The sequence below is a fragment of the Quercus suber genome, unplaced genomic scaffold (assembly GCF_002906115.3).
Source record: "Quercus suber isolate HL8 unplaced genomic scaffold, Cork oak 2.0 scaffold_316, whole genome shotgun sequence".
Taxonomy (NCBI): Eukaryota; Viridiplantae; Streptophyta; class Magnoliopsida; order Fagales; family Fagaceae; genus Quercus; species Quercus suber.
Genome location: NW_027069771.1, coordinates 253,831 through 279,491, shown reverse-complemented (window position 1 = coordinate 279,491; position 25,661 = coordinate 253,831). Strand labels below are relative to the sequence as shown.

At 33.8% G+C, this 25,661-nt stretch overlaps 1 protein-coding gene across 1 annotated transcript; it reads left to right on the top strand.

The window, feature by feature from the left end:
• The first annotated feature begins 15,285 nt into the window (after positions 1–15,285).
• Positions 15,286–18,893, top strand: LOC112000413 (MDIS1-interacting receptor like kinase 2). Its single transcript, XM_065782790.1, has 2 exons — positions 15,286–18,051; positions 18,280–18,893. The coding sequence occupies exons 1-2, from the start codon at positions 15,336–15,338 to the stop codon at positions 18,651–18,653; spliced, it is 3,090 nt and encodes a 1,029-aa protein (XP_065638862.1). The 5' UTR covers positions 15,286–15,335; the 3' UTR covers positions 18,654–18,893.
• Positions 18,894–25,661: the final 6,768 nt, after the last annotated feature.

Below are 25,661 nucleotides of genomic sequence, written 5' to 3'. Positions count from 1 at the left end.
TGGTCCTATTTCTTCAAAAATTGGAAACCTTGGGGGGGGGGGGGATGCTAAAATACACTATTGGTCTCTAAAGTTTTAGTGAGATTTTTTGGTCTTTAAAGTGTCAAGTGAACATTATTAGTCCTTGAAGTCTAAATTTATCCCTCCACTAACTTTCGTTAATTCTCTAGCTTATGTCTCTAAAAAAACAATGATGTGGCATTTTTTTTTTGTCCATGTGGCAACTTTATTATATTAAAAAAAAAAAAACACAACTAAAATCATTTTCGAAGGTTAAGAACATGAAACATCAAAGAGCCATTGGAGAGGTAATTGTAAGAGCAATCTCCAATATTTGAAACTTCATGGATCGATAGAGCTACTCATTTTAAACTTTAGGGACAAATAGTGTATTTTAACCTAAATTTTTCATTGTAATTTTAACAATTTAATTAGGACTTTCTGACAAATTAAATCTGCATTATATATATATATATATATTAATAACCAAAGCTAAGAGAAAATCTAATTAAATTTCAAATTAGAATTCAATTAGAGTTAATTTTGCATCATGTGTCTCATCTAATCTAACATTTTAAATTTTTGTGTCAAGTGAGTTAATTTAATGTAAAAATTGGATTTCAATTAGAGTTTAACTTTGCGCCATGTGTCCCATCTAATCTAAATTTTTAAAATTTTTGTGCCAAGTGAGTTAATTTAGTGTAGAAAATGAGGTGTCCAATATAAATAAACTTATGTAAAAAAGAAAATAATAACAACAAAAATCTAAACAATTTAATTTGTATGAAAAACTAATAAAGGCAAAATCTAATTTTGATTCTAATCAAATTTTCTCTAAGTGTTGATTCTAATTAAATTTTCTCTAGCTTTTCATACAAATTAAATTGTTTATATTTTTATTGTTATTATTATTATTATTATTTTTGAACTAATGAGTATTTTTTTTTTAAATACTGTTTCTATTTAGATATTTTGTATTTGAAGATTTTGAACACAACAAACTGTAACTAAGCTAAAAGATTCCTGCACCTATTTTGTGTTGTATTTAGTAGAATTTCAAAGATAGTGATAGTGAATTGATATAATATATGTAGTGTCCAATAGTGATTTTCATATATATATATATATATATATACACATCTAATAGCAATGTAAAGAAAAACTTGGCTCATTAAAATTGCAAGAAAAAATCATTTAGTACTTCCAAATGTCCTGGTTGAACTGATGTCCTATATATTTAATAACTCAAACTAATATCAATAGCACCACTACAATTCATCATTCATGTGCGTAAGCATGAGTTACACACTAGTTATATAATAATCGTAAAAGAAAATTTTTTGATTTTTATATTTTTTCATTATTCAATTGTTACAAGTAGAGAGGTAGATTTGAAATCTGTAATTCTTTACGAAGAAGACCACACAACGCCATTAAAGTTTATGGTTCTGGGTAACATTAATTTTTAAACATAAAATAAATTGTGTCGCATTTTCTTTGCAAATATAAAGAAGCCAGACCGCAAGAAGAATTGCTCTCACTTTGGAAACTAAAAGCTTTTCCCAAGCCATTTTCTACGCAAATACAAAGACTCCACACGGAGAGAAAAAAATGCTCTCTAACAAAAGCAAAAGCTTTTTCCAAGCTTTTTTAATTGTCTCGCATTCTCTTTGGATTGACAAAAAATCCACACAGCGAGAAGAATTGCTCCTTAGTTTTTGCTAAAAGCAAAAGCTTTTTACATGCATGTCTCACATTTTCTTTGCAACTACAAAGAATCCACACGGCGAGAAGAATTGCGTTGCTCTTTACTAAAGTAAAAGTTTTTTCCAAGCTTAATTAGAGGTCATAAATTCAAAGATTCCACACAGCGAGAAGATAGATTCCACTCACTTTCGAAACTAAAGACTTTTTTCCAAGCCCTCGTCTGTACCATGCATCAGGACGGCTTTATCACTATGTCATTATCCTACGCTTGTATTTGTATAAAGTCCATTAAGCAACCGCATCTGTTAGTGGAAAATAGAAAAAGAGATTAGTTTTTTCTATTTTTACCAAAAAAAAAAAAACCATTCACACCATTGCTTGTATATATCCAAAAGTACTACAGGAACCGTATATCACGATTATTGTAGCTTTTTATATATTATTTTAATATTTTTTTCTCTCCCCTCACATTCTCTTTCTTTCCCTGACTCTCTCCCTTCAACCCATGATCTTTGCAACTGACCAATGCAACTCAGCATCACCAACCACGCACAGACTCAGCACCGCCAACCACACACAGACCCACCACTGCAAACAGACCCACCACCGCCAACCACCACCACCACAACACGGGCACACCACAAAATCATCCAAAAATCAAACAAACCCACACACGGACACACCACAAAATCAACCAAAAATCAAACACACCCACATAGTGACTCACCAACAGATTGTGACTGTGAGGGAGAGAGGGAGAGGCGATTTCAACGAAGAGGGGGAGAGGGAGAGGCAAGTGTCATCCATGGAGGCGGCGGTGTCTTCAAGGATGGAGAGAGAGAGAGTTTTCAGATGGTTTTAAAAGGGATTTGAGATAGATAATAATAAATAAATAAATAATTAAGAAAATGATTATTTAAATAAAATAGATGGTAGAAGAGATAAATTGATGTGATGTGAGTATTTTGTAAAAATGAGTATGTAAAATAGAAAAAACATGTTTTTTTTTGTGTGTGCAAAATAGAAAGAAATTTTACATCTACTAATGCAAGTACTCTCAATAAGCTTTGCCATCACAATCTATACTTCTTTTGCTTTGTAAAATTGTATTGAACCAAAACAATCATCAATCATCCGCTAAACATGCCATCCTCTGTTTCCATTTCCCTTGTTATATTAGTTTGGATTACTACTATCATAAACCATGCTAAATTCTCTCTCTCTCTCTCTCTCATGTGTTTCTTAAAAAACTAGATCCTTTAACTCTATTTCTCTCTCTCTCTCTCAAACCATCCTCTAATCTCAAGAGTGAGATGAAAATAGAATTTGGCTTTACAGAAGGTGAGCCCTAGATTCTGTTCAATGACTAATCACACATGTAATAATATAGGATCAGCCTGGGATCAAAGGATCGATCCTATAGATTATAGCCAATCCGAAAGACCCTTCTAGTAATTATGAATTCTTAGAATAACTATTTCAGAATCTTCCTCCAGAATAATAGAAGAAAGCTCCACTTTCTTCATTCTTAAATTTAAAGTTCAATTTTCATCATTTTCTCTACTCTCTGCCCCCCTTAGTTTTTCTTGTAATTTACCTATGTTCTCATTCTTTCCTTTTATATATATTTTTTCAAACTTCCAGATTCATGAACAATTTTTTTTGGATATTTGATCCAAAGGTTGACTTAGTGCTTCCTAAGATTTCATGATATCCATGAGGTCCTGGGTTAGAAACCACTTGTGTTTATTTATTTAGACCCCTGTAAACTCAGATTGTTTAACCTAATTAATTAACCAAGTTGTTACTTAGGTTTATTATGAGATCTAGGTTAAACAATATCAATCATATAACATAAAGCGGAACAGCAAAAAAGACAAGCAATATGATGACCTAGGAAAACCAATGAAAATGTCTAGTTTTAAGGTAAAAAACCTGGGGAAGATTTAACATAAATAATCCATAAGGCAACAAATTCACTAAATAGAATGGAAGTGTTTACAATATATTTTTCCCTAAATTTAATGCTATCTCTTGTAGCACTTACTCACATGACCACACGCAGCTCCGAATCCACATACTCTTCTATCTGAATTTGTTGCACATAAACACTCTAGTCTGTGACTTTGAGATCCCACTCAAAGCTTTAGATTATCAGCAGCAGTTGATCTTGTATGCAATAACTTATCTCCATCGGTTCATGTATTTGAATCTTCTTTCCGGTAAATACTTGTTGAGCTAGAAGGTTATAGAATCTCACAGATCTCACAGGAGTAACTCACAAGACTTCACAAGACTTCTGAAATGTGAATTAAAGTTTTCCTTTTATACCTAGCAGTGTTAGACTCAAACCCTAAATGTTTCGTGAGCTTTCAGGCATGATTTAAAATCTACAAAAATCGCAGTTCAATCAGTCAAACCTTTCTCTCGATTGGTCTAGCCTTGCAATTTTTGAATTCTTCTTTCTATATCTTGACTGTTCTTAAATCTTGACTTGAATCAACTTGAGCGATGTCTAAAACTGTTCTAAGACATAAATATCTTATACTAGACATGTTTTTGTACTCGGTTTGCCAACATACATAAAATTAGAACCTAAACATTTATTCCTAAATATTTAGAACCTAACAAATTGCAAGCATTTTGGAACCACTCCCATTGGATTTCTCCCTGTAATAACTTGGTGTGTGTGAAACGGGGGACTGCATACACCCGAGAAAATAGTCTGATACTCAAAAAGATCTAGATACCCTCGTTTGTTAAAAAAAATAATTAAAAATACTTATTAAAAGTATTATAGTAACTGATCTAATTGTTAGAAGAACAACAACTAAAAATAAATAACTGACTTAGATTTTACAGAGCAAACACAAAGGTAAAAAGGAATATATCACCTATGATATTTTTTCCTTATAATATTATAACACCAAGATTTAGACCATTCAAACAAATGAAATGCAATATCTTATTATAGAAATAATTGTCAATTGACTGTATAATTTTGATGGTGTGATAAATTTTGTAACCACATGTTATTTAGGATTGGAATTTTTTTTCCTTTCTTCTAAAGGTCTTTCATCAATGCTAGAGCAAGAATACGTTACACATTTATTTAAAAATTTCTCACACTTTCCGTGAGTTAACAACTAGTTGATCTAAAATTGGTATTTCAATGCAAATTAATAAAAACAACTTAGAATCTATTTGAATACCACTTATTTGTTGAAAACTGAAAACTTATTGCTGAAAATATTGTAACAAAATAATTTTTAAATATGAATAATGCCGTGTGGGACCTAGTTTTAAAGTTTTTTTTTTCCTGAATTATGTACTTGTGGGTCCCATGTACAGTGCATGGGACCCAGGGAAAAACACCCAACACAACTGAAATTTGTTTTCAGTGCTATCCAAACTGATCCTTAATGTTCTATGAATATTATCTTGTCATCTTTTTTAATTGCAAACATATGTCTTAAATTGTATATAATAATTTCATTTCAGGCAAGACTTAGGTACAGTACTTAAGTGTTGTTCCTTAGGTTCCCATTTTTAAAATCTTGCCATATGGCTTTTTTCTCATGGATGAAAATGTATTTTTTAGTTAAGTAGTCACATGACAAAATTTTAAAAAGAGAACCTAAGGAATAGCACTAAAGATAATTACATAAGTTTTGTTCATATCAATATATTCACTTCAAGGCTAAGCATTCATTTTTTTTCCCCCTCTAAAAAGCCCTTTTTCTAAACCATATATCAATTATTTTTTATAAGCCCCACAATGTTACACCACAAATAAAGAAATGCCTTTAATCTAAGCTTTAGTAAAAACCAAGCATTTGCCCAGAGAGAGTTAAGCATCTATCGATATTTTTGAGAGGAGATGAGATGCGAGCATTTGATCTTAAAGAGGTGCATCTAGCTCAAAAGCCTAGAGACAATTTTTCCTAGTGTGTTTTAGGTATATCGAGCTCAGAAGCCTCCTGCTTAATAACCACTAGAATTTTTGTTACATTGACGTCCTCCATTGTTTACTGTAGCTTGCACCAAGAAGTTGATATTTGATGAGAGGTGAGACCAGGAGAGTTTTTTTTTTTGCATTTGTCATTAGCGAGTGTTTGAGGGTATTTTAAGGAATGACACCTAAAACAAGTGTGCGTTGTGAAAATGAGATCTTAAATTAAAAAATGGTTGATTTGTGTTGTTGTTTAGGCATTTGGGCTGATTTGTATTTGTTTGGGCAATTTTTTTATTCAACTTTCATAGAATGACATCTTAAATTCAAAAATGACTAATTTGTGTTGTTGTTTGGGCTGATTTGTATTTGTTTAGGGAATTTTTTGGTTCAACCTTTAATGGACCAAAATTTTGAAGTTATTAAATTTTGTGATGAACTTAAATTTTTGTTTAGAGCATTAGCATCCGAGATGCCAAAAAAGTTCTATTTTACACCCTAAAAACTTACTTTATCTATTTTACAATCTCATTTTACAACTCTCCCAACATCCTAGTTTCTATTTTTACAAACAACTCATTAAAATAATATAAAATATACCAACAAATAATATTAAAAATAATTATCTCTTCTGAAACACCAAACACCTAGAAACACACCAACACCATCGAACACCAAACTCAACCACCCAGAAACACCAAACACCACCACCACCTCTGAAACTCCATTAAAACACCAAACCAAACCCCCAAACACACCATTGTAACACCAAACCCACAGCAACGACAACCCAACACCTTCAACCACCAACAGCAACGGTAACCCACAACAGCACCACCGAAACACCCACCTACAACAACACCACCGAGAAACACTCCAACAAAAACCCAGGTGCCAAAATACTCAAATCTAAACACTAATTCATCATTAAAAATACCAACATAAACCCAAATCTAAACACACAAGACCCATGGCGGCCCACGACGACCAAAACCTAAGACCTTACGACGAGTAAAACCACCCACCCACGGCAGCCCACGACCCCATGGCGAAGAAAACCACCCATCAATGGCCACCCATGCCTGAACGAACACACACCTACTCACGAACCCACGCCTACCCATGGCCACCTATAGCCTTGACAACCCCACGCCAGTCTAAAGCCACCTAAAGCAGATCTAAAGCCTTTTTCTTCACACCCAAAGCCGATCCTGAGAAGTGGGAGACTTCACCGTGAGAGGAAGAGAGTAGAGAGTAGAGGGTGTGAGAGAAAGAGAAGAGAAAAAAGGAAAAAGAAGAGAGAGGTAGCGGAGTCTAAACTCTAAAGTGAGAGGAAGAGAGAGAAGAGAATAAAAAATTATACGTTAGGTTCTAAGGATTTAGGATCTAAATGTTTTAGAACTTCAATATGTAATGTTGGCAAACCATGATCAAAACTTAGAGTCTAGATTTAGGTTGCTCAAAATATGTTTATTGTAAAGTTGGAATCGAGTAATTGCAGAAAATTACTGTTCACTTTCTGCAATTCTCGATTGATCGAAAATTAGACTCAATTGATCAAAGTTCATGCAGATTGTTTTTCTGCAGAATTTTCCAACTCAGCTCAAGCCCATATGACGTGTAGGGTTTTATGTTTTGCCTTAAGTATAAAAGGAAAAGCCCTAAGCCACATTTTGTTGTTGTTGTTTATGCTATGTGTGTAATCTCTTGTGAGATCTAAAGGTGTTTGTCTTCATACACACTTAGGGTTATATGAACCTAGAGCCTTTTGTTTTCCTTGATTGTGGTGTAGGAATTCGTGAATTATTACTTGTTGAGCTTTATCTTAGAAAATTTTTTAGTTTACATTGTACTTGCAATATAAACCTACAATGTAAACACATAAAAATAGTAAATATTGTATGCATTTGCAAAAAGTGTAAAATATTAACACTTTTTACAAATATGTATAATATTTAGGTAGAAATACTATTTTTATCCCTACATTTTCTCCTCATTTCCACTTTGGTCCCTACTTTTTTTTTATCGCTTTTAGTCCTTAAAATCAAAAGCCGTTCCATTTTGGTCCTTACCGTTACTCACTTAACGGAAATATCCTACGTGGCAAATAGAGTGCACTATTTGCACATTAAATACTAACGTGGCTAATAAAATAATAATAAAAATGCCACATCAACCTCTCATTTTAAAAAAGAAAAAAATTAATTTATCAATTTTTACAAAATAAAAAAGAAAAAAAAATTAAAATCCAAAAAATACATGAATTTAGATTTGAGTTCATCTTCAACAAGAACTCTAAAGAACACAAATCTAGATTTAAACATAAGAACACATGCCCAAATTTTCTAGCATTTTCTTGCCCTTTCTTATCAACCAAACACAAAAACATAAACACAAACTGATTTCCGGCACGAACACAAACACAAACCCAGTAACAAATTTTCCTTGTCAACCAAACACGAAAACAACAAACACAAACCCAAACATTAGCAAGAATACAAACACAAACCCAGCAACAGGTCTTTCTAGTCAACCAAATACAAAAACAACAAACATAAACCCGAACATCATCAAGAATACAAACACAAACCCAGCAATTCATCTTCAGAAAACCCAAATCCAAACACAAACCCAAATCTGACCCCACCCATCACTGAAACTAGCTGACCACCAAGCCATTACCTTTCTCTATTCACAACCACCAACAACCCGCAATTAAACCCATCTCCAGTAAACCCAAAAGATTCAAAATGCCCACAAGAAAAATAAACCACAAAACACATCAATAATCAAATCTCAAAGCCCAAAAATTCCAAAACCAACCCAAAAAATTCAACCCAGCAACAACCCATTTCGCTTACCTCTAAATCAAAATGAAGAGCGATGTGTGAAGGACTTAGCAGAGAGGAAATCAGAGAGTGTAGAATCGAAGAGCGACAATGGCGTGGTCGATGTGGTGGAGCCTCTTTGCTGTCATGAAAACGCTGGCCACCACCACCACTATCTCTCTCTCTAATTTCTCAGATCAAAATGAAGAGTTGTGTGTGCTGTGTGTGTGTCCATGGGTATGGGTTGGTTTCAAAAGAATTTATGGGTGTCTAAGTGGGTTTTGAGTGCTTGTTATGGGAATGGGTTATGGTATTTTTGGTTGTGTTTTGATCTGACCGGTTTGGGTTTTGGTATTTTTGGTTTTGTGTTTTGATCTAACCGTGGTTTGGGTTTTGGTATTTTTAGTTATGTATTTTTTTTTTTAATTTGACTGTGGTTTGGGTTTTGTTAGTTGATTGTGTTAGAATTGATGAGTTTGATCATGGTTTTGTAGGTGTTTTTTTTTTTTTTCTGTTTGGTTGCTAAGAAAATGCAAGAAAATAGAAGAAAAGCTTGAATTTTTAATTTTCTGGGCAACCATGTTCTTGGAGAAGAACATGAAGAACAATCAAATATTTAAATAATTAAATAATAACTATAATTTTATTTTATTTTAAAATAATTAAAAAATAGGAAAAATAGTGACGTGGATTTTTTTAATATTTAAATTGCTGACATGTACATTCCGTTTGCCACATAGGCTATTTTTCTATTAGTGAGATAACAGTAAGGATTAAAATGGAACGGTTTTTTATTTTAGGGATTAAAAGCAGTAAAAAAAAAAAAGTAGGGACCAAAGTGGAAATGGGGTGAAAATGTAGAGATGAAAATAGTATTTCCGCCTAATATTTATTACCTTTTGTGTATCTACCATGTAAGTTTATAATTTACATTATAAGTACAAATCTGTAAAAATGCATTATTAGCTTATTCCTATTGTTCGTTTTCTAGATTAGCTGCTCATGTTCGTAGTGACAAAAGGGTGTTACTTGTTAGAATGTGATCGGTATTGCAAGCGGACAGCTATTGAGAATTTGAGATATCAAGCACCTAGTTGTTGTTGAAGGAGTTTCCTGTGCCCTATGCGTCAGGATTTTAAGTTTAAATTTAAAATATTGCTTTTGTGAGGAATTATTTAATATTTTTGTTAATATTTTTAAATTTTGTGGAATTTAGATCATTTGGATATTTTGGAGATTATATTTACTGATTAAATATAGACTTTTAGGGATAAAAAATTGCGGAAATTAAAAATTGTGACTTGTTGAGTGACTTGAGTCATGACTCATGACCCTTTTTTGATTGTTATTATTATTATTATTATTATTATTATTATTATTATTTTGTTAAAAAAAAAGGAGTTTCTTGAGTTTACCATGAAGAAACTCAACTTGTTACAAGTTACAGCTCAACTTGTGCGTGCCGGTAAAGCCGTGTTGTCCTTGTAAAGGGGAGACTTTGAATGGAAAATGGAAAATCTACTCTCGAAAGTCTTTTGGCCCTTGTTGTATACAAGACTTGCAACGCAAATTCTGCATGTCACGTGAAATAGACTTAGTAGTTAGAATACAAGTACAAAGGACAAATTACAATGATGCATGTGTTTTATTTTTTCTTTGAGAAGATAATGCATGTGCTATTAAGAGAGCCTAATCAATTAAATTTTATGTCCAACCCTTTTTTTTAGAGAGTTTCAACCTAGTTATAGCATCCGCTCCTGATGATAGTTCTTTATCATCAAATTACAATGATACATGAGTTTTATTTTTTCTTTGAGAAGATAATGCACGTGTTATTAAGAGAGCCTAATTGATTAAATTTAATGTCCAACCTTTTTTTTAGAGTTTCGACCTAGCTATGGCGTCCGCTCCTGCTAATAACTTTTTATCATTAGACCAAAACACCAATTGGTTTTTGGTGTAGGCGGGGATTGAACTTCAGGTCTTTTATTCAACTGTTAGAGATTATACCAGTTAAGCTAACTATAACCCACAATTTAATGTCCAACCTTAAATTTACGTGTCACTAAATTATACTTAATTGATATTCATCTTAAATTATAAAAAATTAAGATAATTATCATCCCATGCAAATCTTGGTAGAACTATTTGAATATTTACAATTGAAATAACTAAATTGATGACTAAATCAAATCAAACTCCTTAAACAGCCCTACAAAAATAGGTACGCTCCTTTGAACATCAAAGCACCAAACTTTTGAAGAGCTTCGATCCATTCAAAAAAGCCTAATTTTTTTTTTCATGCGTTCGTCTCTGACTTATATCCTTGAAGAGAAGAATATAAGAATAATAATAATAATAAACAACTTTCAAATCAAAACCAGTTTTGAAGAGAAGAATAAGAGAATCTTCCTTTGCTAAAGATTTTATATGAAAAAAAAATTGTTCTACTCTTAAGAATTCAATGATAAAGAATTGCCCATACTATTTAGTCAATTTTTTTTCCTCAAATTTATTGTGTACAATATTCTTAATGGTTAAAAATTTGTGAGATAGCCACTTCTTCGTCATTCCTATTTTTATACTCACTATGCCAAATTTAATGATTTTTATTTATGTACTTAGATAACTTTAAGGTTAAATTATTAATTTGGTCCTTTAGCTATTAATTGTGTCAAGATCACCCATCAACTATTAGTTATATGAATTTAGTGTCCCTAATTTTTGAAACCAAGTCAATTTTGTCCCTAAATTTTCACCTTTTATTTATATTTAACGAAATTAATTATTGTGAAATATGAGACATATGTTATATGGTTATTATGAAAAGTACAAAATTTCAAAATCAAATAAATTCAAATAGTTAATTTTGTTAAAATTTAAACATAAAGGAGAACCAAAAATGAAATTTACGATGAGGTTCTAAATTAACACGCTTTTTCTTTTTCTTTTTTCTTTTTTTTTGAAAGGGAAATGAGATATCATTAACCCAATAGAAGAAGTACAACAGAGCAAAGACAACACACCTATTAGCCAGAGCTTGACTAAAGTAGGGAATTTAAAAACAAAGGGAAATCATCTTTCCATACATGACTAACATTGTTCCATTTTGCAAGCTGGGCAAGCCCAACATTGGGGCTTGAGCAGAATTTAAGCACAACATCAATAAAATTCGTAGCATTCACCAGTAAATTCAGGGGGTAGTCTTGCCAAAGAGACCATACAGAAAGTGCAAAATCACACAAAATTAACGCATGAGTGAGGTTTTCAGTTTCTTCCCCACAGACAGGACAGTCACAACCCAAATGCAATCCTCTTTCTACCATGTTCACATACACAGGGAACCATTTACACAAGCTCTCCAAGAGAAAATCTTGACCTTTGGAGGGAGCTTCAGTTTCCACAATTTCTTCCAAATGATACTATTTGAGTCTCCTGAAGAGCTTTCCCCCAAATCCTTATCAGCCTGAAGCTTAGCAGCAATGAAGTACGCACTTTTGACAGTGAACACCCCTCTTTTGTTCCCAATCCAAATAAGAGAATCCATCAACAAACTCTGACTTGGGGGTATTTATAGTATAGTGTCTACTTCAAAAGGCAAGAAGAGCATCCTTACCCCATCGGGCTTCCACCACTTTGTCTCTTGGTCAATGAGAGAGGAAACCATGGGAAAATCCCCAAATTCTCTAGGAGGAGAGATAACTTTGAATGTGGAAGGAGTAGGGAGCCACTTGTCTTCCCAAATGTGAATTAAACGCCCATTCCCAACTCTCCAACGGGTTCCACTCTTAATGACTTCAAGACTTTGAAAAATACTTTGCCAAGTGTACGAGGGACAGCTGCCAAGGCTTGCATTCAGAATGTACTCATATGGGAAATACTTTGCCTTTAAAATATGGCTGCTAAGGAGCATGGGTTTGTAAGAATCCGTCAAGCCTGTTTTGCAAGCAAGGCCAAATTAAACGCATGCAAGTTACGGAAACCCATTCCCCCAAGGGATTTAGGCTGGCACATTTTCTTCCAACCAACCCAAGCAATCTTAGATTCCTGCTGCTTCTGACCCTACCAAAAGCTTCTCACATCTCTTTCAAGATCTTCATATAGGCCCTTTGGAAGAAGGAAGCAACTCATAGTGTAGGAGGGGATGGCTTGAGCCACCGCTTTAATTAGAATTTCCTTGCCTCCCATTGAGAGAAGCTTACCTTTCCAGCCAGCCAGCTTCTTACCAACCTTCTCTTTTATCTCTGCAAAGATTTGCTTTTTTGATCGACCAATAATGGAGGGGAGACCAAGATACTTTGTATGCCGAGAGTCATTCATAGGCCCCAAAATTCCAAAGATTTCTTCCTTACGTTCTTGAGAAGTGTTTGGGCTGAAAAATATTGAGGATTTCTCAGTGTTGATCTTTTACCCTGAAGCAGATTCTTAGATTCTTAGAATTTCCTTTAACTTATTGCATTCAGCACCATTGGCATTACAAAAAAGGAGGCTGTCATCGGCAAAGAAAAGGTGGCTGATTTTTGGAGCCCCCCTACTAATGGATATACCATTCAACTGCTGGCATCTTGTCGCTTCATTAATCAGGGCAGAGAAGCCTTCAACACAAAGCAGGAATAAATAAGGAGACAGAGGGTCTCCTTGTTTGAGACCTCTGGTAGGCACAATGCATCCATGAACCAAACCATTTATAATGATTGAGTAAGTTACCGAGGTTATGCACTTTATCACCAAACCAATCCAAGACTCATTAAACCCATCTTCCTCATTACCTTGTCGATAAAGGACCATTCCACCCTATCAAATGCTTTGCTCATATCCAACTTTGCAGCCATAAAGCTATCATTCCCACCTCTTTTGTGTTTTATATAGTGCATAATCTCATAGGCCACCAAGACATTGTTAGTGATGAGTCTGTTAGCCACAAAAGCACTTTGATTCTCTGAAATGATATATGGAAGAATAGCTTTAAGACGGTTAGCCAAAATTTTAGAAATAAGCTTATAAACAAGATTACATAGGCTGATAGGCCTAAAATCAATCATTCTCTAAGGATTCTTGTTTTTTGGCACAAGAGCTATATTAGTTTTATTGATTTCAACTATAGACATATCAGAATTAAGTACATTTAAAACTAAATTGGTTACATTATTGCCTACAATGCTCCAATATTTTTGGAAGAAAAGTGCAGACATACCGTCAGGGCCAGGAGACTTAGTGGGATGAAGCTGCTTAAGGGCTGCAAGAACTTCTTTGGTGAAGCTTCTGGTCAGCTCCATGTTCATTTCTTTCGTTACCTTAACCGGGATGAGATCAGTTACTTCTTCAATCTGATTCGGCCAAGAAGTAGTGTAAATTTCCTCAAAATAGGATACAGCAGCCCTAGCAATACTATCTTGATCCCCACACCAGTTATCAAATTTATCCCATATGCCCAATATAGTATTTTACTTCCTTCTTTTCGAAGCCCGAGCATGGAAAAACTTCATGTTCCTATCTCCCTCCCGGAGCCAATGAGCTTTCGACTGTTGACACCAATAGATTTCTTCACTATCTATAAGATCATTGATGTCTTTCCTCACCTGATTTATTTCCTCGCCCAATTGGCCATCCCAATCCAATTGCACAAGATTACTAAGTCTTTTCCTTTTCTCCTGTATTTTCTTTAGGATATGCCCAAAAGTGGTAGAGCTCCAAGACTTTAGTTCCATGGCACAGGCCTCCAAAGCAGCAGCCATACCTTCTGCCGTATTCACATTGCCCGCATTGCTCTAAGCATCCTCAATAATGTTTCTACATTCGTCATTTTTAGTCCACATAGCCTCAAAGTGAAAGTGGTGAGTACGAGGCTGTTTAGGGGCTTTAGAATCCGTTACATATAATGCGCAGTGATCAGAAGTTGAATCAACCAAGTGATTAACTCTGACCTCCCCAAACCTGTCAGTCCAATCACTGGTTGCAAAAGCCCTATCCAATCTCAAATACACCCTGCTGTCACCAGACTACATGTTATACCAAGTAAAATCCGGCCCCAAGTATCCCAACTCTTTGAACCCACAAGCATTAATCACATTTCAGAATTTATCCATCTGACTCTGTGATCTTACAGCCCCACCTAATTTTTTGTCCATTGATAAAATCTCATTAAAATCTCCAAAACAAAACTAGGGGAGCTGAGATTGATTCTTTAAGAACTCCAACAAATCCCAAGACTGTTGCCTCATGTGAGTTTGGGGGTGACCATAGAAGCCAGTGAAGCGCCATTTGAAATTTGAGGTCTCCTCTGTAATAACAGCATCAATGTAGTGGCTGCCGAAACTTTTGATCTCTAAGTTAATTTCTCTTGTCCATAGGAGAGCCAACCCCCCACTATTAACACGCTTAATAGTTGTATCAAAAAAAAAAAAAAAAACACTTAATAGTTAATAGTATGATCACCAAATTGAACTTTACTTAATAATTAGAGGACTCAAAATTACTTTTAATTTTAACAATTTAACGAGGATAGGACATTCAGCCAAAAAAAAAGACTAGAATAGGACCCAAAAAAAAGCATTCAATTCACGCGGCTTTGCTGAGTTTTGAAATATCAAAGAAATGCCTGGCATTTTCTTTGCAAATAAAAAGATTCCACACGGCAATTATAAATGACTCGCATTTTTTCCAAGCTCTCATGGGTCCCACCCACATGCATCAGGAGACTGGAGATTGAAGACCGCTCCATGCCAGAAATACAATTGTATAAAGTCTAAAATGAACTAGTATTTGTAATCGGAATAATCAATTATTTTGCTTAGTAAAATTGTATTGAACTAAAACAATCATCATCATTAGTTATCCACTAAACAATCATGCCATCCTCTGTTTCCATTTCCCTTGTGATATTGGTTTGGACGACTACTGTCATAACCCATGTGGGTGGCGCGAATACTTCTACGGTTGCAAAATCTCAATCATCGTCACTACACCAAGAGGCAGAGGCTCTGAACCGGACTGAGTGGTGGTGGTGGCGGCAGTATGAAGAAAGCACCTCAAGTCCTTGCAAGTGGGGCGGTATCGTTTGCAATGATGGTGGAAGCGTGACAAAGATCAACTTAGACTCTACGTCTACGATTTGGCATGAGAATGCCCAGTTACGGGATTTTAACTTCTCTTCATTCCCAAATTTGGTCCGATTCAAGCTAGCAGGAATGAGACTATCTGGGAGCATCCCACCAGAGATTGGTAGCGTTTCTAAACTCACTCACCTCAACTTATCTGGGAATTTTCTTTCAGGTGAACTACCTCTCTCACTCGCAAAACTCACTCAATTAGTCGTACTTGATATTTCTTTTAATCAAATGAGAGGTCCAATTCCCATACAATTGGGAAACCTGAGAAGCCTTGTTGAATTATATCTGGGTGAAAATTACTTTAGTGGTACAATCCCTTCAACTCTTGGTCTTTTGACTTGTCTCACTCATCTTGATTTACATTCAAATAAAATCAATGGTACTATCCCTTCTGAAATATATAATCTGAAGAATTTGAAGGCTCTGCGTTTGGATAAAAACAATCTTTTTGGTCCTATTTCTTCAAAAATAAGAAACTTGACAAACTTGACCCTTCTCTCTCTTTTTTCCAACAAAATCAATAGTCCCATTCCCCTAGAAATAGGAGAAATGAGAGAACTGAGGCACTTGGACCTCCATGATAGTGGCCTTACTGGTTCAATTCCTTCAACTCTTGGTCTTTTGACTTGTCTCACTCATCTTGATTTACATTCAAATCAAATCAGCGGTACTATCCCTTCTGGAATATATAATCTGAAGAATTTGATGGTTTTGCATTTGGGCACAAACAATCTTTTTGGTCCTATTTCTTCAAAAATTGGAAACCTGAAGAACGTGGTTTCTCTAAACCTTTCTCATAACTTGCTCATTGGTCCACTTCCTCATACTTCGGGTTGTTTGACAAACTTGACCCTTCTCTCTCTTGCTTCCAACCAAATCAATGGCTCCATTCCCCTAGAAATAGGAGAAATGAGAGAACTGAGGCACTTGGACCTCCTTAATAGTAGCCTTAATGGTTCAATCCCCTTAGAAATATGGAACTTGACAAAGTTGGTTTTTTTGGATCTTGGTCTTAACAATCTCATTGGTACAATTCCTCCATTCTTTGGTCATTTAGCTAGCTTAAGCCATCTGGACATTCATTCAAATCAAATAAATGGTTCAATTCCCTTAGAAATAAGGAATTTGACAGAACTAGAATTTTTGGATCTATCAAGTAACTACATATCTGGAATCATTCCAAAGGAGCTTACTCAGTTAACCCCATTGCAATATCTTAATCTTTCCTTTAACATTCTTTTTGGCGAGATACCACAAGCTGTAGAAAACTTCTCTAGACTTTTTGTTCTCGACCTCTCCCACAATAATCTAAGCGGATCCATCCCAATGCAACTTGTCTACTGCTATTCTTTGGAGCAATTGGTTTTGAGCTACAACCAATTAAATGGAAGCCTCCCTTTTCAACATATATCCCCATATAAGTCAGCTTTTGCCGACCTTAGTCATAACTTGCTTAGTGGAAATATACCTCGTGAACTTGGGTACTACTGCTCATCATCCTTTCTCCACTTAGATCTCAGCTTTAATAATCTCACTGGTACCATTCCTGAAAGTCTTTGCCAATTGAACGTGTCTTACAACTCTTTGGAAGGTCAAATCCCAGATGACTTTTGGAGAAATAATACCCTTGAGTCAGTTATGGGCAACAAGGATTTATGCAGTGATAAAATCTCAGGCTTACCTTATTGTGTTCAATCTCCGCCAAACATTATTGGCTCCACAAGGATTAAGAAACTCAAAAATGGCACTAAGATCATTGTTATCATTATCGTTACACTTGGCTTTTTCTTACTAGGGATTGTGTTCCTCTCTCGTCGTAAGATAAGTAGGAACACTGAACATGAGTCTAAAGCAATGAAGAATGGAGATTTATTCTCAATATGGAATTATGATGGAAATATTGCATTTAAAGACATCATTACAGCAACAGATGATTTTGATATTAGATATTGCATTGGAACGGGTGGTTATGGCAGTGTTTACAAAGCAACCTTACCTAGTGGAAGGGTGATTGCCCTTAAAAAACTTCACCATTTAGAATCTGAAGAGCCAGCTTTTGATAAGAGTTTTAGGAATGAAGCCAAAGTCTTGTCTGAAGTTCGTCATCGTAACATCGTGAAGCTTTATGGATTTTGCCTACATAAACGATGCATGTTTTTGATTTATGAGTATATCGAAAGAGGAAGCTTATTGTATGTCCTATGCAATGACGTTGAAGCCGAGGAATTGAATTGGAAGAAACGTGTGAACATCATTAAAGGCATAGCGAATGCTTTATCTTACTTGCATCACGATTGCATTCCAACAATTGTCCATCGAGACTTGACTACTAGCAACATTTTACTAAACTCAGAATTTGAGGCATTTGTTGCAGATTTTGGCATAGCTAGACCATTAAATCCTAATTCCTCCAATTTAACCACACTTGCTGGCACCTACGGATATATTGCCCCAGGTGAATATATATATATTTTTTTACATATGCAAACACACACACACTGTTAAAAAAAAAAACACAAGATGATTAATCATTTGCTCACATATTTACTAGAAAGATCAAATTGCTGATATGTTCCCAAGCTGTTGACTAACTATCATACGATGGTAGAATATTCCTAACAGGTTACACCTTCCGAGTAGTACAGTTGTGCTCACACTTTTTTTTTTTTTGGTTATGTTTTAGAACTTGCTTACACCATGGTTGTGAATGAAAAATGCGATGTCTATAGCTTCAGTGTAGTGGTGCTAGAAACAATAATGGGAAGGCATCCAGGAGAGCTTATTTCCTCATTGGCATCATCATCCACTCAACATATCATGCTGAAAGATGTCTTAGACCCTCGCCTCTCACCTCATATCAACCAAACAATTGCTCAGAGTGTGGTTCTAGTTGTAACACTAGCATTGGCAGGCCTACGTTCCAATCCCAAATCCCGCCCCACAATGAAACAAGTATCACAGGAGCTTTCTGTTCAAAGGTCACAATTGCCCAAGCCCTTTGCTGAAATTTCAATGCGACAGTTGATGAATCAAGAAATTTATGTTATAGAGAAATAATTCTAACTTTTTTCCACCCAAAAAAAAAACAAACAAACAAAGCAACAACAAAAAAAGAAAGAAAAAAAGAAAAAATACAAGAGTTAGGATAAGTTTACAGATGCAATCCCAACAAGATAAGTAATCTATTTTCCTCTTTTTTTCTTGTGAAGTAATCTATTTTTCTTTGTATTTTGTTGTAGTTATCTTAATATATTATCAAAATGAATCATGTCATCAATAGCAATTACATAATTGCAATAGCATTTTTGTGGACATGAATGAATAATATACCATGAATTCCATTATTTATTATCATTAAAGTTTTTCTTTGAAAATTCGGAAATTTAGGATTTAAAAATCAACTTTCAAGCTTGTTTCCAGTTAATCCATTCATTGTTGATCAGGCTAAAATTTTTGATACAAAAAAAAAAAAAAAAAAAAATGTATTATAACAATAATATCCAATTGGCCTTCATGTCAAGATCAAAATGTGGTCTCAAGATCGAGACTAAATGTGGTTTTGAAAACAAAATTGAGACCACTCTAGCTTCGATAACAGTGGCTCAATAATAATAACGAGACTAAAAATCGAGATAGTAATTTCTTGATCAAGAGGAGCATTAATAGTTATAATTGGCATAGAGTCAAATAGTAATCTTATAAATGACTACACATGTAAGTTTGCAACTATTTCATATGTTAGTTTGATAAATACGCCACTTATAATTTGGCAATTACATCATGTGGGGAGTAGTTTTAGCCTAACTCATTATCTTTTCTTTTTTCTTTTCTTTTTTTGAGAAGAACCTAACTCATTATCTTGATGAGTGGTAAATGGGTAGGAAAAAATTACCTCCCTACATATGTTACATATGTGACAATAAATGTCACTTTTCAATTAGATAGAAGACTTGAAGCTACTCGTTATTCAAGTAGAAGATATGAAGATGAAGCAAGGTCATTACTAAGAAGTCAAGATGCTACTTGATGATACCAAAAATAGTCAGTTGGGTCATTCGTTCAAATCTGGAGTTTTGATAGTCTTCTAGGATCTACAAGAAAAAGAAAACTTATCTAAGAGACCATCGAGGTGTGCCCCGGTTGAGGAGCCTCTGTTGCTTAAGTTAGAAAATTGATAATTCCCCAAAATATCATTAGTGATAAGAGTAGTGAAACAATTCTTATTGCATATGTTGCCTACATTTCCTTCTAGTGTTAGGTTTGTTTTATACTCTTCCTATTTAGGGTGTTGAATTTCACTAATTCTCTATTTTCTTATGCAGCTGTAACCTACTAGGTTATTAGGTTCTTCTATTGCCGTAACTAATAACATGTGTATATATATATATATATAAATGAGTTCAAGTTACACCTGGTGTAACTCTAAAGAGTAACACATTTTTTAAACCATTGGATTTAAGTAGATCTAACAGTAAAAAAAAAACCCTCATTAATGTTAATATTCTGATTAGTATCTCATTAATTGTTCCTTATTTATTGCATTCCATACTTATCTCTAAACCTAAAAAAACACAAAAAGGTATACGTATCTCTCTAAATTTTTTTTTTCCCACAATTTCTTTAAAAAAAAAAAAAATCCCCCCCCAAAAAAAAAAACAGTCACAGGCCTTGTGGAGGCACCACTCCGATTTATCTATAATCTAAGTTAATTTTTTTTTTCTCACTTGCTATAATAATAAAAAAAAAAATGATTACAATTTCTTGTCACGACTATGGAATTAAATGATATGGTCGGCAAGATTTTCCTTTCATCGGAATAAGAATCTACTTAAGCTAATTCCTAAACATAAATTTGTTCAGAGTTTGCAACATGCATATGAAACTAAAGACGGTTTGATACTATGACATTGATGATGATTGTTTTTGGGTTTACCATGTAAGAAAATAAAACTTAGTCTATGATTTTTTTTTTAAAATTTAATAGGATATGAATCTATAGCATATTGGTCACAAGATTTTGATATTTCCCTAACTGTTTGTATATTATAACAAATAATCAAAAAAAAAAATTGTCTTTGAGGGAAACCAAGCCAAGACTCCTAGTGAGGGAAATAATGGTGGTATTGGGTCAGAAGACAACCAAAACTGGTTTCTTATTCTATTTCTTATTATGAAACAGTGCTGTTGCAATGTCGCTAAGACGTTGAAACACATATAAGATGTATTTTTTTCACATCTCAAAATACAAGTACCATTCAGCAAAAATATGTGTATGCAGGACAACTGCCTCCATGCCCAACAACGTTGAGAATATATGCTTTTGTGTAAGGTTAGGGATGAATTGATTAGGAGAGAGAAATAAAGTTAAAAAGAAAATAATATAATATTCTCTCAAATTAATTAGGTTAACTAAAATGGGAAGCAATTAATTTTAAAGATAAAATTAATTATAGTGATTTTCTAACTATTAGATTTCTTAGAAATTTACGGTTTAAAAAATGTGTAACTTTTGTAGAATTACACCAGGTATAACTTGAACTCATCTCATATATATATATATATATATAGGGATATATATTAGGTCGGCTACCTTGGACTCCTAATACAACAAGTATTTGGTAAACTTGTGTTGACTTGGGCTTGGCAATACAAGCCACACGGCCCACATCAACAGTAAGTGTATGTTACTCGTCATTCATTGTTGCCATTTAATTCTTTGTCAAGTCGTCCATTGTCAACTTGGACGATCGTTACTTTTTTTTTTTTTTAGGAGAGAATGATCGTTGCTTATTTATGATTATTAGTTATGTTTCTTTGATGACTGACTGGTGACACAAGGTCGTCCACCTTATATGTTACCAATTTTACTGTACTCATAACATATGTTTATGGGATAGTTATTGGCCAGAGAAATAACTGTCCTTTTTGTCTATAAATTAAAGGAGGGTGTCTAATAAACAACCGGATCATGGACACAACAATCATCCAACGCCAACACTCTTAGAATGCGTCTTCTTCTATCCTAGGAGTAGTATAATTCATGTACTCGTTATTTTTAGTGTAACTAGTAAGTTGCTCGTACAATGCACGGATAACATTATAAAACTTTTTGTAAGATGGTTTTAAAGAATGTTGTACATATATTATAGCATAATTGTTATAAAATTTTGTTAGTAATGAGTTCATTATAAGAAAAAACAATTATAAATTGCACACACATACTCATTATAATTATTCAGTTTAAGTAATGAGAAATTAGAAAACAACTTTGGAGGAATATTGTAGAATAAAAGTTGATATAAAATGTATTTTTCTCTTTCTCCTTAATTCTAAAACAAAATACACATCTCAAACACCTACAATCAATCATATCCTTTACAAAACCCACAAATCTACAACGTTTGACTTTAAAATCAAAATCGTAATTACCGCTATCACTCAATATAAAATGCATGCCCCCTTTCTTAGTTGTAACCAATTCATACAAGTTAGAATTAGATGAGACAATAATGTTAGAGCTAGGTAAATGTCGTTGCAAGATTGAAGATAAATGAAATCATTTTTTGTCTGTTGTATTTGACATCGAATGGCATGAAGAGTTATGGGTAAGTATATATAAAGGAGTAGAAGAACAAGAGGTGGAAATGTGAATTGAAATGCATAGAATATTGTGTGTATGTGTACGGGAGGAAAAGTCTTGATACATTGAACCAAAAAATACAAAGAATATTTATTTTTTAATCAGAAAAGTCTTGAAACATTAAATCAAATAAAAAAAATTTAATATTTAATTTATTCTCATCTCTGATGTGTTAGTTGAGAATATTTCAATTCTTTTTACCAAGAATGTGTTACATGGCATAATCTCATACTTTCTCACATAAATTGACTGCTTTTATATATATATATATATATATTTGGGAGCAATGGCTTATGTTTTATGGTCTTCCAAACTGTCTTTCATAGTCCGGTCGCCCAACGTAGGAGTCTTTTCATTAAAATAATGGGTCCTTCTTTTTGGGTTTAGGCTCATCATCAGGCCCTCTAGGACCAAATGGGCCGATATGGGAAAGCTGTGCCCAATTTTGAATTAAACTTATCATAGGAAGATGTGGACGTGAATGATGATATACCATTAGATTGTGGTTTTTCTAGAAAATGTAGGCATCACTCTAGTGTCTTTGCCTAATTTTGGGCTTTGTTGGCGGGGGGAATCACACAATCCCATTATTTTGTGAACACTATATAATAACAGTGTCATTTCCTTTAGGCTTTGTTTGGTTGGAGGAGAGAAAAAGTGGAAGGATGAAAAATTATGAGAAGATGAAAAATTGGGAGGATAGAAAAGTTTTGATTTTCCCTCATGTGTGTTTGGTTGGAGGGGTGGAAAAGTGGGAGAGTGGAAAACTCTTTTATTTGGTTGGAGAAAAAAAGAGAATGATGAAAAATGTAATTTATATAAATTAACTATTATATCATTGTTACATAATATATAAGAAATAGATTTATTTATACTCATTAAATAATATAAAATTTACCACATCATATATATAAATTTATATTATTATTTTTATTATTATAATATAAAAATTACAATAGTGTACATATAAATTTAATTGGGCAAAAGATTTTGAAACCAGCAAAAAGGTAGTTAGCAAATTTACACTACATTCAACCCACAAAAACGTTGTCAGCAGAGAGAAATTCAGCAAACTTTTTGTGGGCAAAAGATTTTGTAACCATTCAACGTGGTTAGCATATGCTACACACCTCAAAGAGACAATTGAATCCTTTTATGTCGTAACCAAAAGTTTAGCGACAATTTTTTTTTTTTAAATCTAATATATAAAGAACGAGGCTATAAGAAGAGGAATACATAATAAAATTCGAGATTATCGCCAAAGACATTAGAGCAAAGACTTCCCAACCTTGGACGGGTGGACCTTCTTTCTATTATTTCAAGCTAGAAGGGAAAGCCTGATGGAATAAAACAATAACCCAATGTTTAAGAACACACAATCTAGACAAAAAGACATAAACACCCAACTCTTAAATCACAGTAACTACTTCATCTCCAATATTTTTAACCATGCTGATCAGTTCATTGAGCTTCATGAGAAAATTCATACAAGTACAACAACATAGATATGTAGATGCCTTATCAAAAAAAAAAAAGAAAGAAAGAGAGAAGAGAACCTAGACCGTTGGACATTGTGTGTTGTGAAGGTAAGATGAGAGTAGGTAGGAGAGGGTATTTGTGTAAAAGTGCTGTGACAACACTTTTCTCTCCAGCTTTTCCTCCTGATTTGGGAGGATAAAAAATGTGGGCCCGAGAGAGAAAAATTTCTCCCGGGTTTTCCATCTTCCCCATTTTCCTTTCCTAACCAAACAGTGAAAAACATCATATTTCACAATATTTTCCTTCCTCTATTTTCCATTCTTCTTGTTTTCAGCCCAACCAAACACACCCTTAGTTTACATATGATTTTTTTCATCACTAACTTGATCGTTGGAGTACTTCTAATCAACCAGCCTCATTAATTGGCTTCCAGCCTAGTATAAGTAGGCTATCTTCATTTGGTAGACTTTTTATGATTAAATGATTAAATTTCTAATTTCTAATAATTTAAATTTTAGAAAAATTGATAATTTATCATAGTATTTGAGCAAAAGATTTTGAGTTTGATCCCTATCTTTTTTTTCTCTACCACCCATTTAAAATGTTAAAAATATAATGTGTTGGGTCCCACATTAAAAGGAAGTCTGGGCCTACATGTTAGGAGGAGTGTTAGAATTATAATTAAACTTTAAATTCACAATTTTCTTATATATTAAACTTTTGGGACAATTAGTAATATATCACATAACATCTACACATACCTATTTGCTAGAGGGGGTGGACTAATTGATAGAAATTTAGTATAAATGAAATCAGCCATTTGAATATTGCACTATGATGTTGATCGTGTGTATTTTTTTCATGATAAATCCTTTAGTTAAAGAGAGAGAGAGAGAGAGAGAAAAAAAAAAGAAAAAAAGAAAAAGAAAAAGAGAGGTTATATTAAGTGTAACCAAAATCTCGTAATGAAAAATTAATCAATACCCTGCAAGTAATGTTGTTTCTTCTCATATAAATAGTAGGTCTTACTATGAATTTAGTTAGTAAAACCCTTTATTATGTGAGATGAGTAAATAATACTCTCGAACTACTGAATAATTATTTTTAAAGTTGATGGTTGAGAGAGAAGATTCACAACTTAAAAATCAACATGACTCAAACACCATAAACTTAAACAGGCAAAAGTACGCCAAGTTGCAATCTAATTGCCCAAACGAACCTACCAATATCTAAGATTGTCGTGCTCTTGGTTAATGTTGGGCGGCAGCTCCTATTTGAAATCTTGTATTTCTTTCATTGCGAGAAAAACAAGATGCCATCATTTATTACAGCATTAGGGTTTTTAATTGATAAGTAAATTATTTATAATTAACAAAATAAAAAGGCTTTTAATTAGTAAGTTGCTCATTTAATCGCACACCCCATGAATCTTGAATTGTTTTTAGTTCTTACCCTCTACTATTGTATTGCATTATAACAACATTGGTTTATAGATCAATGATTTTGATAGATGGTAACAATAGGAAAGATGGCTGAATCCACTACATCAAGCCATGAATGTTCTACACAATGTCAACATTTGTAGTATGGTACATAGGGAGATCCATGGTCCTTTCGCCGATTGCAGCTTGTGCATCCTCCAGTATATAACCAACATTTCACTAGTTAAGCCAAGAACATTGTCGTTCAGTTGGTACTTTTTAATGTTTTCACTAGAGACATCTTGAATTTAAATCCTTTTCTTGTAGGTTTCAAAAAAAAAAAAAAAATCCTCTTCTTGAGTTGTAACTATTAAATTTTCAATAGTCAAAAACTTATAACAAGGCAATAGGTCGCTTTATTGTTCTAATTTATATAAATGGAAAGATGAACACGGCAGTTCAGCATCCATGGTGTCTGCTGTGACAATATAAAATCGGATCGAGATGTATTTGTCCACCGTGTGC